Raw genomic sequence first — 13,526 nt, 5'->3', positions numbered from 1 at the left:
CACTCAAATACCAGATTTTATTTTGAAATTCAGTAACTTTTCAACAAGTTTTCAGTATTTCATTTGTGTCGTTTCAACCTGAACACTGGAAAGGTATTTGACCCCTGTATGCTGGCAGTCTAATTTAGCAGATGGCCATCAGGTGAGCATTTACTGTGGTCACAGTTACACGATCAACTCAGTAAACACACAAAAACAAAAAACCACAGAAGTTTGCATTCCCTTAACTCATCTTTTTAGCCTTCTTGCAGCCCTTACCTCAGTGCGGAGGTGCACGATGTAGGTGCAAGATTCCCGCTGCCCGTCCCCCAGCTGTGTCGGGTGTCGCGACCCGCCCCTTATATCGCAGCCCATTTCCCCCTTCCCGTTCAGTCCCGGGGCAGGCGCGCAGGCGCTGGGGGCAGCGGGGCGGAGCGGGGCTGTGTCCCTGGGTCTTGGGGGCGATGGACGTGGGGGCTGCGGGCTTCGGGCGGCTCCTGCCCGGCCTGCGGGACCGGGTCCGCAGCGCTGCCTTCCTGGGTGAGCGCCGGGGCCCGGCTGGGTGCCCCCAAAGTGCCCCCATGGGGCCCCCCTGTCGCCCCCCTGTCGCAGCTGTAGGCTGCTCGGGGCAGCAAGCTGCTGGTGCTGGCTGAGAGCGAGCCCCCCCGGGCATGTGGGGGTGGTTTTGTGCTTTCGGAATGGGAGCCTTGGGGGCTGTTGGAAGGAAAGCGGGGACATGCAGAGGGAGGCACTTAAACAGCCCTTGCTTTGTAATGACCCCCGAGGGAAGGGGAGAAAGCGGGATGCTGCTGCACTCGCTGTGTTACGGGCAGGCGGTGAGGGTGCTGCCCTTCGCTCACCTTGAGAAACCGGCCAGGGAGTGAGAGGGTTTGCTCTTGCAGCAGTTCATCCCTTTTTTTCTTCTGGATCTGCTGTTGGGTTTAACAAAGAGGTTGGGGTGAAGAGAGATCCTTCAGAGATCCTTGGCCGGGTGCTGGCAGAATGCATGCCTCGTATTTTGTTTATTTTGCTTTGTTTTGGTATTCTTTCTGACAGGCCTCGATATGGAGTTCACTGGCTTACACTCGGCTGTCCCACAAAATAACCAGCCCAGGTAAAGCTGCTGGACTTGAATCATGAGGAAGAATTGCTGTGCAGGCTCTGTGAAAGCCAACCTGTGCATTGCCACAGTTCTCACTTTCCTTCCCCTTCCCTTACCCTGCGCTTTGGGTTTTGTTTTGGCAGCCTGTTTGATTCCCCTGCCGAGCGGTACCTGAAGGTCAGGCAGAGCGTGCAGCGCTTCACAGTCACCCAGCTTGGTAAGTGCTCCAGGGGAGCAGTCCCACCAGGGCCCCTTGCTGGCTGCTGAGCCCTTGAAGCCCTATCTTTGGAGTCTGTTCACAGAGCCATTTGTTGGCAATGGTAGGTTGGTTGGTTTGTTTCTTTTCTGATGTTTCTACTAGCAGCTCTTTAATACTGTAAATAATTTAAAGTCAGGTGGGCCATATACTTCTTACTGGTCTAAAGCTATTCATATTTAAATATCCCAGGTACAAATACAGAGCTATAAAAAACAAGGGTGCAAGCAAGAACTAAGTGATAGCAGCTCCAATTCAAGGCTGTCGACTGTTTATGCGATGTATGTGTAAGAGGACTGTGAGAGAGAAAAACAAAGGGTGGTATTTCTGATGTTTCTAAAATGGAGGAAAAAAAAAAGAAGAGAAGGGAGCACTGGTGGAGGGCTACTGAAAATTTTCTTAAGAACCAGTTAAAGGCTAGGAGTGAAACTCTGGAAGTGTTTTAAATATTCTTCAAACACTTAATCTACGTAAGATCTTAATGTGCTTTTTAAGGATTAATAGGAAAATGAGGACCTAAATACCCAGCTCCTTACACGTGCTTTTGTAGTGTAGCTGGACCCACTGGCCTACGTGTGTGTAGTTGGAGACTTTTGTCACTGACTCCCCTCTTCTCATCCCTTGCTCAGTCTATTTACTGCTTAACCAGACCTGACTTCTTGCTTAACTGAGCACTGAAGAGCTTTTAGGGCTGTCAGGGAGCTGAGGAGTGACCTGGCAGTTTGTGTAAAGGTTGCAGTGTGGTGTTAGTAAATGAGAAACACACTCCTTCAGGGATCTCACATCACTGATTTCATTTTCATGGTATTGTAGACATCAGCCCAACATCACTATTTCAGTTCAGGTCTTTCTTTCTTGCAGGGCTGGCAATATTCACAAAAGAAAATTCAAACAAGTAAGTAAAAAGCATCCTTTCCACGTAGACTTGTGCTTTTCTGTTAAAACAAAGGCAGCGTGGTTGAGCTTTTATTCAGAAATCTCTTGGGAAGGGTTGTGTCATTTCTTGTAGTCATCTTCTAGAGATTTTTTCTTTTCATTTTAGGTATGTGGTACATTCATACAACTTTTTTCTCTTTCCGTCAACGTTGGGAGTTACGGATGTTGAATTCACCCTCTCTGCATCTAGCATTCAATTCCTGTCTCATTATGGCTTTGACTTTAATAAGGTATGTAGTCTCTATGCCAGGAATCTAGAGCAGAGGAGGTCTGTGCAATTCTAGGAGAAACTATGATTAATATCTCTAAATGATACATTCTTGGGGTAGGCAGCTTCTTCCTGATGTATGAATCCATTGTGTGCTTCATTAGCAGGGAGAGTGAGCACTGGTTTTCTGAAGGGCCTGAGAGGCAATATCCACATCTTTGTCAGCCTAAGACAAATTCCCCTATCCCTGAAGATGAAAACACAACTCTTTTGAGCTTAGAAGTTGCTAAACAGAGCCCAGTGGGCGTTTTTAACTTGCCATGAAGGTGGGGGAGTCTCAGTGTACCTGTACCTTATGTATTTCCATGCTTCCCATAAACTGAGGCTGTTGTTAAATAAGAGCACTGTTTAGCAATTTTGGATAGGTCGCATCATATGTTGGTATCTTGACGTTTGAAGTATCTCAGTAAAGGAAAGGTAAAAGCAGAGCAAAAAAAAAAAAGTGTCTTCCTTTATGTACAAATACATCTTGGATTACCTAGTGTTAGTGTTTTTGGAGAAGATATTTTGAGAACAAGAATCACCAGCACTTCCTAAATACATGTCAGTTTTGGAACTGACTAACCTGCTATTCTTTAATTTGGTGCAAGAAAGTCCAGGAGAGAGTAACTAACCATTTTTCTCCCTTCAGTTCCTGAAAGATGGAATCCCGTACATGAACGAGGTACAGGAGGAGAGCCTGAGCCAGCGTCTCTCAGAGGGCAGCTGGAGAGTCTGCAGGTGAGCGTTATTCAGAGGGGTGGCTCCTGTACTGATGCTGTTAACAGTTCTCCTTCACCTAGATCACGTTTTGTAAATCAGTAAAATGTTGTTCTGGATGCCTTGCTGCCAGTTCTTCCTGCATGCTGTGGTCTGCCCAGAGGGGGACTGAGATCACAGAACCGCAGGCTCACTGAGGTCAGCAGGGGCTTCTGGAGGCCACCTGGTCCAACCCCCTCCTCAAGCAGGGCCACCCAGAGCTGCTTGCTCAGGCTCACATCCAGGTGGCTTTGGAGGATCTCCAAGGGAAGTCACCTACGCAGTACAGAAACACGCTTCCTGATGTTTAGATGCAAAATATCACAGGGTACAATCTGGAGAGTTGGCTGGATATTTGGGAAATACTTCTGCATTCCTACAGCAAGGCATGAGTCTCAGCTATAAAATGAACAAACAAATATAATTTCTCTTCCTCTTTTTTCCCTGATCCTGCTTTAGTGCTGTGGGCAGGAATGTGATGAAGAAGGCTATTGATGAAGTGACCAGGTGGATCGTAGCAGCAGAGGAAGGGGAGACCATGACTCTGAAGGATCTGAGTGGTACGGAACAGGGCGCCTCCCTTGGGTACCAACAGGCTCTGAGTGGCTTCATCACTGCTGAACATCTGGGGCTGCTGGTGTCCTTTGCTGCCTGTTCTCTTAAACAAGTCTCTTAAGAATGAAAGCACACGTGCCCATCTTGCCTTTAAAGCCCTCTGCCTGTGCCTTCATTCTTGTCAGGAATTCATCTCTGAGCTCTGCTTTTCTGTGCTATTGTGGAGTTGGGTCTTCCTGTGGTGGAGGTGCTGGGATGAGGAGAGCTTGTTTTGTAGTAATTGGCTTCTATTTTGTGCTTCTTCAGAATAGTAAGTGGAGAATTTGTAGGTGATCTGAATCAGGAGAACTTTGGGCTTGTTTGCAAGCTGAGAAGTGTCTGTGCTATTTTGGGGGAGAAGAAGTACATGGAATCATAGCAGGGGCTAATTTGTAGGTTTGTTCGTGGAGACCAAACCTTAATCCTCCAGGTCGGGGTGAAACACAGGAAAAGGTTAGGAAGGACTCTATTGATACTTTTTTTTCTTCCCCTCAGTCCAGTCCAAGAGTGTGAAATACGGAGGGTAGAGAGTGTGCTCAGTTTCCTATTTACTACACTTGCTGTAGTAGATATGATAATGAAACTTAATTTATTTAAGCAATGAGACTGATTAAAGTGCCCTTTAGCATGCTGTTCATAAAACAACAGGTTAATTTGTTATCAGACACCTCTCATCTGTGCTCGGCTTCTGAGTGTGTTGCTCTGACACCTTTCACAAACACAGCCAGTCTTTCTCAGAGTGCTCATAGTTACCTTTCTCCCTCTTCTTGTTTTCAGTTGGTCTTTTGCTTTCCTCTATGTCCTCACAAAGGCTTATTTGACTGAAATTCTCACTGTGACTTTTTTTGCTGTCATGACGTGAATAGGAATGTACCAAAATCATACATTCAGGCCTATTTTTTGTACAGTGGAGGAGAAAAATCTGGTCAGTCCTTCTGTCTAGAAAAAGTGTTTTCCAAATAGGTTTCTCTGCCCCTCTGAAATTGTCACTATTTCTTTTCTGCCTTAGGCTCTCACATGCTTGAAGTTCAGCTGGTTCTGAGACAAGCTCTCCAGAATGTTTGGACACAGCCTCTTGAAGATGGTGAGGTGAGCTGGAAACTTGGACCTTTTGAAGAGGGAATTTCCATCTAGATAGATAGAACTGGTGTTCTCACAGAGGCACCAAAATGTTGCTTGTACTTCTCATAATAGGAGTCCAGTAGGAGAAAACAAAACAACAACAAAAAAATGTACTGGGCAGTGCTGATTTTGGATCCCTTTCCATGGCATATTACAAAATTGAATAACTTTGGTTTCTGTTTCACCTGTAGCCACAAAATACATTGAGCTGTGGAAGTGCTTGTCCTTGGAGGGGTTCTGCAGGGACTTTCTTCCTGTCCTTAGACTTTAATAGGTTGCTCTTTCAATGCTTTCACAAGAATGTGCAGTTTTTAGCCTTTTTTAGTGGTGTTTTTCATCTTTTTTTTTTTTTAATATTTAGTGCAGTATTTTCTGAATTAAACTTAAGGCTGTGGACTTCTCAAAACATGGCACGAGTCTTAACAGTCAGTTGCTTAGGCATAGATTACAAAAGTAATTTTTATTTTTTTATTTTTTTTTTACACTAGTACTCTTTTGGCTTGATAACAGGTGTCAGCAGAGTGACAGATTTACTCATCCCACTCACCTGCAGCACAGCCTTTGAGGACTCAGTTTGTGTGATTGCTCTTTTTTTTCTGTTTTTCAGTGCCACAAGCTTACAGTATTGGCATAAAGTTAAATTGAATTATGTTTATTTGTGGTCCAAGATATCTATGGTAGGAACCATCCTGTTAAGAAGAGAAGCATTAATGAGACACCATTAGAACAGGACTCTTTTTTTTTTTTTTTTTATTATTACTGGATCTTAGTAGGGAAGAGAAGTGAGGCTGTTTTGAGGTCCCAGGAATGTGCTTTTTTTCTGTTCTTCATAGCCTGGAAGCTGAACACGAGTCCTCAGCGTTACTGAACCCCAATAAGCAATGCACATACAGGTGGAGTGGGAGGCTGAGGTATCCAACATCTGTTCTTTTCAGGTAGTGGTGAAAAAAGTGAGTCTGCAACAACGCCGGCTTCTGGAAAACTCTTCTTATGACTACTGCCGGAAGGAGCTGATTCTCACGTCTGCCCGGGGCTTCACCAACCTTTTCCAGATACTTGTTGAAGCTAAAAAGGTAAAACCCCCGTCTCTACTCTAATTTTTCATCTTTTTTTAAATTTACTACACTGGATGTAGAGATAAAAGATAAAGAAGTAGTTAGTGTTGAGTGACTCAGCTCATTCAGTGTGATCGCCCCGTTTAGCTGTCAGGAAAACTGAGATGAATTCTTAGATTGCAGTCATGGTTAGAAAAAATGCGTGTTAAACACAACGTGATCTTACTGACCAGGTTCCTCTCCCAAAGCATGCTCAGCATTATTGATCCAATGTTGGATTTCCCTGTGTTACGCTTCTGTTAATCCTGCAGACCAAATGAGGCTGAGGAGAGTGAGTCAGAAGCCATTCTGCAATGTGTTTTTTAAACTATTTGAGAAAAAGCAGAGTCTGCAATGCTGAAAATCCTTGCGTTACACAGCATGAGTCACCGTCTAAGAAAGCTGGGCAGATTCTTGCCTCTGGGGCAAGATACTGTGCTTTTCAGCATGTGGCAGACCTGTTTACTGGGCCACGTAGGCTGTCAATGTGATTGTACGTGGCAATTCTCATGTTCTGTATGCCGGTCATTGAATGAATTTCAGCTTCAGAAGAGTTTAGGCCTGAAAACTGTCCTTCCCCTTCTGGTTATGCCTATAAATGTGATCGCTGAAAGATGCTAGCGCTGTTCAGCTGAACTGAGATTCTAGCTCATAGTTTCTTAGATCTATACAAAATAGGATACTATTCAAAAATACCCTCTTCAGAAAGTCCACAAGTCTGATTTCCTGAAAGCACTAGTCCTGCAGTGACCTTTGCAACCTGAATGACTTCTGTGTGAGTGCGTGTGGATGCTGTCCATGGGGGGAAAGAATTACAGCTGTTGAGCAGGTCTGAGGTGGGTTACATCCGAGTCCTTGTGCAGAAAGCTGCTCCAACAGGCTGTTATGTTCTTCCAACAGCCACTGGTGGGACATAACATGTTCATGGACCTCTGTCATCTTCATGACAAGTTCTACAAACCCCTTCCAGGTAATGCTGTACGTGTCGGCTGTCCCTGTTTGTGCCCCAGGCAGCTGCCTTTGCAGCAGGGACGGGGTGCTGAGCACAGTGGGCATTCGGCACCCCAGCAGGTAGCCCTGCAGTGCTTGGTGCTAGTTGCCTCTTCTGCACTCCGACTGCTGGAGCAGGGCATCATTCCTCAGGTGAAATACCGTTGGCTTTTCCTCAGTTTCATAACGTTTTTATCCATGTGCTTTGCTTTCAGAAAGCTACGAGGAGTTTAAAAGGAATATTCACAACCTGTTCCCTGTCCTCATAGACACCAAGACTGTAACAAAATCCATCTGGAGGGTAAGATGTGATGGTGCTTCTGTGTGGCATTAGAGCTTGTATTTTCTCTGCTGGGTGAAAGACCTTTCCTGAGTGGTTACAGCGCTGTGACTAGTCCTAAGTGTTGCCAAGAGACACTCTGACCTGAGGTCTCATTTAATGAATCAGCAGTACCAGCAAAGGAGCTCATGTGGTTTTCTAACATGTTCTTCTTTTACAGAATCATCGGTTTCCTCGAGTATCTACTCTTTTGGAGGTGTATGAGGTTCTGTGCAGGTCAGTGGTGGGCTATAGAAGCTTCTGCTATCACTTCATTTTCTTGGGAAAGATACTTTTTATATTCATTATTTCCCTTCTCCCAGATATTTTCCAGCTGGTTACTTGTCTTTCTAAATTTAAGAGCAAAATATTTTCTCATATTTCTTATAAAATTATTGTCGAGTGAAGTATTTGTTCTAAAAGTCACTGCTCACATCAGAGCTTTATGGGCCTAGAGTCCATAAAATGTATTCTAGTCTATACTGTATAACTGAAATGTTTCATGTTCATTATGTGGTTATAGTGACCCCTACGTTCCTGAATACCAAGCAGGGCTTTAGAGCTTTGTAGGAGCTTTCCACCTTCATTTTATTTGTCTCAGGGTTAGCTTGCAGTAGCCTTACACGCAATTTTACATTTGTGTGTTGCTTATGGCATGCTATGAAATGAATAAGTTTAAATTCTCAGTGAAAACATACCCTAATTTCAAATGCAAGCTCCCAGGAAAGAGCTGTTAGTACTGAGCTCAAAGCTCTAATTAAACACAGTGATCAAGTGGAGCCTCAGTAGATACCCTATTTCACGAGCTTAACCATGATGTGGTTTTCTACACTTGTTCTTTGGATAAATTGTTTGCTTTTCCTACTGTTTGATACACACGCACAAAATTTCTTCTTTCCTCACCCCTACTCCCAAGAAGTAGATGCCAAATTAGAGCTTATAAAAACAGTACTGTTCCTTGTTTTGTAGCATTTTCAGACTGCAGATTCTCAGTTTTGGTACTTTTTTTTTCTTTTATTTCAGTCACTCCATAGGTATCTATTTAATCTGTTTGCCGTTCAAATAGCACTCAAACAGAGTCATCTAAACCACCTCTCTCCTTGAAGTTGTCCATTGATTTTTTTTTTATTTTTTTTTAGTTTAATTCACATTTTTATTTGCAATTAGAGCAGGCTGCTGCTTAGAAATTTTGGCTGTGGGAGGAGATTGAGGTAGTTTTTAGGAGTTAGTTTTCAGGAAAACTGTTAGCGTTCAGCAAAGAGTCTCACCCTTTAATAGGATACTACCAAAGTTTCTTTTAAACTGTTCAATAGTTTTTTCTGAAATGAAGCCACAGGTCACTAGAGAACAGGAAAGCCTGGCATATAACTTGTCTTGTGTCTAACATACTGAGGAAGGACAAAAATCTCACACATCCATTTGTCTTCAGCAACAACCTAAACCCCACAGATCCAACGGGCCCAGTGATTACTCTCACAAGTGACTGTTCACGATACGGTATGTTTTTAAGCACATCTTCAAAGTTGGGTAGCTAAAGGGGTTTGTTTTATTGTGTGGATGTCCACATGGAAAGCGCGAGTGAATGTTGGTAGGACTGCTGAATTCACACAGGGCTTCTCATGCGTGTCAGTCCTGGCCCAAGGCCTGGGCTTGCAGAAAGTTGCATGTTCCTCTCCTCCCTGGTAGCTGCTGGGGGTAAGGCAGGGCAGGACACAAAGGTTTACACCACGCTGCTGGCATAAATGGCATTTGCACTCAGATGGGCTGAACTGAGCCCAACTCGGTGCGGTGAAGAGTCAGCAGCCCTTGGGCAGGGGGAGGTGGGAAGTAGCAATCCTAGAAGAGGGAGCTAGTGGCACGTAGGTCCCAGAAAACAGCTGAGCTAGGTAGCTCACAGACCTTTCCTGCCTCTTCTGGTGTCCTGCAGCCCATGGCCTTCTGTGTTTTGAAGCAGTTCCCATGCCATCAGTAGCATAAAACACAATTCCTTTTAGGTTTTCATGAATGTTCATTTTATTTTTTATGTGCATCTTACTGAGCTCTTCAGCTGTTGGTATAACTGCTGCCTTTTTGTTGACTGTTTTAAAGTGCCTTGTAGAATTGTAGACCTGCTATTGGGTGTAAAGGCTTTAAGGGAAGGAGAGAAACTGCTGAGGGATGGGGGTGGGGGAAATAGGATTCTGTGGCCAAGCAGTTTCCACAGTATGCTGGAGGCTTTTACTGCTTTTTAATTTTGTTGGACACTTACAGCTGAGAAGAAATCCCCTCATGAGGCAGGCTATGATGCATTTCTCTGTGGTTCAGGTAAAATGTTTCTCAAACACTTCTTGAACTATTTTACTGGGGCTTCGCAATTCATTTCCTGCTCTGTTTACTGCATGCTAAGTAATATTTGTTTATACACAGTCTTGTTCTTAGTACCTTACCTGCACTTTGAGTTTTTTACTTTCCATAGTTTTATTTATTTAGTTATGTTTCTATATCTTTGTTCTAAAGTATGGTTGTTTCTCCTTCTAGTTCTTCTGAAGTCAGCTCATTTGCTACTACGCAGAGTGACAAAGTGAGTGGTGTTTACATGTTTATCAAAAATCTTGTTACACAGAAGAGTCTTACAGAAAACAGTCCTGAGTTTGCTCTGGCTGACTTCTTGTTTTTCAGTCTGACCTTCCTTTTGGATAAGAGAAAGTGTTATTGAAAATGTCATTGTTCTAATTAGATTGTTATTTTATAAATCTGAAAGTAGTAGATTTATGTCAAAGCTGACATTTTGAAAATGTAATCAGGGGCCATGAGATGGCTCAGAGGTTGGGAAATGGCATAGTGAATCCTTTATCCTCGAACAAGCTCTCTCAAGTTCAGTTCACTTGGGTAAGGGTCAAATCATTTTCCATTACTTTCCATTTTTGAAAACTGTGTGATTCAGTGACTTCAGCCAGCTAAGTTCCTGTTCAAATCCCTTTCCCCTGCTTGCAGCTTTTTGGTATCTTCTGCAGAAGTCAAGCCTTGGAATACCTATTCCCTCACTAGTCTGGGGGCTCTGTGTTCCAGAAACCTTGTGTGGCGCTGCAGTGCTGGAGAGACAAAACATTGTTCCTTTTTGTTTTCAGATGTAGTGATACAGTGGAGGCTGATCCTTCTTTCTCTCAGTATCTCACTGCGTTAGCTGAGTACCTGAACAAGGTGAATTTCATCCGAGGTGGTGCCTCAAGCATTGTGCGTATGAATTGCAGGTCTGTAACCACTCTGTGGGGTACGTAGGTCCGTAGCCTAGCTGATGGCTTCATTAGAGGACAAAAATCCACCAGTGCCTGGGCCCACCTTGGCAGAAGTTGTCTCCGTGCAAGTGACACAAATGACCTTTCAAAATGGCAAATGAGTTGAAATTCTGCCTCTTGAAGTGAATCATAGAACTGTTTAGGTTGGAAAAGACTTCCAAGATCATCAAGTCCAACCATTAACCTAGCATTGCCAAGTCTGCCACTGGACCATGTCCCTAAGTACCACATCTATATGTCTTTTAAATACTTCCAGGGATGCTGACTCAACCGCTTCCCTGGGCAGCCTGTCCCAGTGCCTCACAATGCTTTCAGTGAAGAAATTTTTCCTAATATCAAACCTAAACCTTCCCTGGTGCAACTTGAGGCCACTTCCTCTCATTCTATCACTTGTTGCCTGGGAGAAGAGACTAACCCCCATGTTGCTACAGCTACTTTGAGGTAGCTGTAGAGTGTGATGTTTCCCTGAGCCTCCTTTTCTGTAGGCTAAATAAGCCCAACTCCATCAGCTGCTCCTTGTGAGCTTTGTTCTCTGGATCCTACATCAGCTTTGTTGTGCTTCTTTGGATGTGCTCCTTGATGTCCTTCTTGTAGCGAGGGACCCAAAACTGAACACAGTACTCAAGGTATGGCCTCACCAGAGCCGAGTACAGGGGGACAATCACTTTCCTAGTCCTGCTGCCCACGCTAGCTACAAGCCAGGATGCTGTTGGCTTTCTTGGCTACCTGAGCACACTGCTGGCTCGTGTTCAGATGGCTGTCAACCAATACCCCCAGGTCCCTTCCCGACAAGCAGTTTTGCCGCCTTAGTGTATTAATATTGTTACCTTACAGGATGGCATTAGTCACTTTACACTGTCCTAACGCTGTGCTCTGTAGAAGAGCTTGCTGTTTCTCTGTTTTTCTATGTGGCAATAGTTTGCCTTTATGACTCCAGTTTAGAAAAATACTGGGACAAAAGAAAAGTAACTTTGCACCAACAGTTGTGCAGTATGCTGTCCTATTTTTGTCATGTTTTCTGATTCTGTTGTAGTTCTATAGTTCTGTACTATTCCTGAACTCAGATATGTCTCAACATTGCATATTTTTCAGAATTTTTCTGGGGAAGATGTTCCCAGCCAACATCCCCCTCCCTTGGTTGTCCGTGTCCGAGGCTGGCCACAGATGAATGAAAGGCAGATTTACCAGGAGTTAAAAGCTCTTTGTCGCTTTGATGTCAGAAGGCTATCAGAGAACCAGTTCATTTTGCTCTCCAATAAATTTAAGCAGTAAGTGACTGGAAAATCCTACCTTTCTGTCCCTTGATCCTCTTTGATCCAAGTTTTCATTCTCCTCTCTCTGTTATGACAGCTCTTAGATAAAGAGATTTCTGTTCTGATCTGTGGGATGCTGTAAGCAGCCTGCAAGTCATGGTTAATGATATCTGCTTTTATTACAGTGTCAGGCGTGTTCTCCGCAATTATAAACACCACCCTCATCTGCAGATCTCTGTCTATCGCCACTGGAGGCACTCTCCACGTGTGAACTGCTTGTTGCAGTGAGTTACGAAAATCACATGAATGGGGAGGAGGGAGGGAAGGGCATCCTGTTCATAGTGCCGGGGCCCTGTCACAGAAGCAGTGCTGCTCTTTCTGTGTCCTAGAGATCAGGGAGTTGAGAAGGAGGTTCCCATGCTGACTGCTGGATTGCTGCTTGTGATCTTCCATCCCTGGGCAGTAGGACTTCAAATGAGATCTCGATTAACCAGATCTAAGTTAACCCAAGAACATTTCCCCACGGAGCACAAAACCATGTGCTATCATAACAGACAGAGGATTACCTTAATGAGCTGCAGTGCTAGCTCCAATAAGCTCGAGGAGAGAGGGGCAGAGTCTCCCAGGTGTGGGAGGGCTGTGGGTTTTCTGGAGCAGAGTTGAAAGCTCAGTAGCAGGGGAGAATTCCAGATTCAAAATGCATCCCTCTGGAAGGAGAGGCAGCAGTGCTAATGAATAGTAAATTTCTGGCCTGACACAGTTAGAAAAAAAATCTCAGTTTTTAATAAGAACAAAATTCAGACCTGAATATAAGTAGCCTTAACAATGTTTTATCATTCTTGTCCTTTAGAGTGTCTGGTATTGTGGCACTGTGGTCTCTCTTGGCCTTTGTACTCGGGGGACGTCCTTGCTGTTCATCATAAACGACTCTCTTTCAGCTGAGACATGAGGAACACCGATTTTTTTTTTTTTTTGAATGCTTGTTCTGTTTTGTTTCATTTTCCCTTCATTCAATAAAGTATATATATAAAAAGTGTTTTAAATTTATTTCTTGGAAATGAGCTATTGAAGAGGATGTGTTGGTTTCTGGTTTGTATTATTTTGTGATCTGTTCAAAGCATAGCCCCCTCCTGAAGAGGTAGAGGTGGTTCTTTTGATGACTAATTTACTTTGATGTTCTAGTGGTTCTTCACAGCTATTCATAACCTCAGTTTGTTCTCAGTGCTTATCTTGCTGCATAAAACACATTTGTGCTGAAGTTCTGGAAGTTATGAAATGAAAGAGATTATTTTTAACTTCAATTGTAAAGCAGGGGAAATGTCACCGTTTACCAAACAAAAATGGGCAGAGCTGATGGAGAAACCACTCTTGAAGCTCATGAAGGATTGTGGGGAATGGAAAATAATTTGCAGTGCTGTGAGTGTTGTGAAGTTCAGTGGTAGTGGAGCTGAAGATAGGCGCTGATAAGTGGAATTTGTCAGCTTGCAGTTTGTAGAATATGCACAGGTCAGGTGAGTTGGCATGTTATTTGTTTGCTTCTAGTGCACAGCACGTGAGGGCTCCTTTATCCGAAAATATGATGAGCCGTGCACTCTGAGAA

General features: G+C 43.9%; 1 protein-coding gene across 4 annotated transcripts; it reads left to right on the top strand.

Annotated features, from left to right (window-relative positions):
• Positions 1 to 352: 352 nt before the first annotated feature.
• On the top strand, positions 353 to 12,961 carry PNLDC1 (PARN like ribonuclease domain containing exonuclease 1). Of its 4 annotated transcripts, none has more exons than XM_027454278.3 (19): positions 353 to 519; positions 1,036 to 1,093; positions 1,225 to 1,298; positions 2,199 to 2,232; positions 2,380 to 2,503; positions 3,173 to 3,261; positions 3,739 to 3,839; positions 4,883 to 4,962; positions 5,931 to 6,068; positions 6,990 to 7,059; positions 7,295 to 7,380; positions 7,580 to 7,635; positions 8,828 to 8,895; positions 9,649 to 9,702; positions 9,916 to 9,958; positions 10,506 to 10,611; positions 11,766 to 11,941; positions 12,112 to 12,210; positions 12,777 to 12,958. In XM_027454278.3, exons 1-19 carry the CDS (start codon positions 444 to 446, stop codon positions 12,847 to 12,849), a joined length of 1,605 nt encoding a protein of 534 aa, XP_027310079.3. In that variant the 5' UTR covers positions 353 to 443; the 3' UTR covers positions 12,850 to 12,958. The 4 variants fall into 4 exon arrangements, 3 of the variants coding, with proteins under 3 accessions (XP_027310079.3, XP_071891988.1, XP_012951605.4); XM_072035887.1 differs by lacking the exon at positions 353 to 519 and adding an exon at positions 605 to 815 and having other exon boundaries at positions 10,506 to 10,578; positions 12,777 to 12,961; XM_013096151.5 differs by lacking the exon at positions 353 to 519 and adding an exon at positions 618 to 815 and having other exon boundaries at positions 12,777 to 12,959.
• The last annotated feature ends 565 nt before the right edge of the window (positions 12,962 to 13,526 follow it).

This window comes from Anas platyrhynchos, chromosome 3 (assembly GCF_047663525.1).
Source record: "Anas platyrhynchos isolate ZD024472 breed Pekin duck chromosome 3, IASCAAS_PekinDuck_T2T, whole genome shotgun sequence".
NCBI classification, from domain to species: Eukaryota; Metazoa; Chordata; class Aves; order Anseriformes; family Anatidae; genus Anas; species Anas platyrhynchos.
The sequence above is the reverse complement of the archived record's forward strand: the minus strand, read 5'-3'. Positions and strand labels throughout refer to the sequence as shown.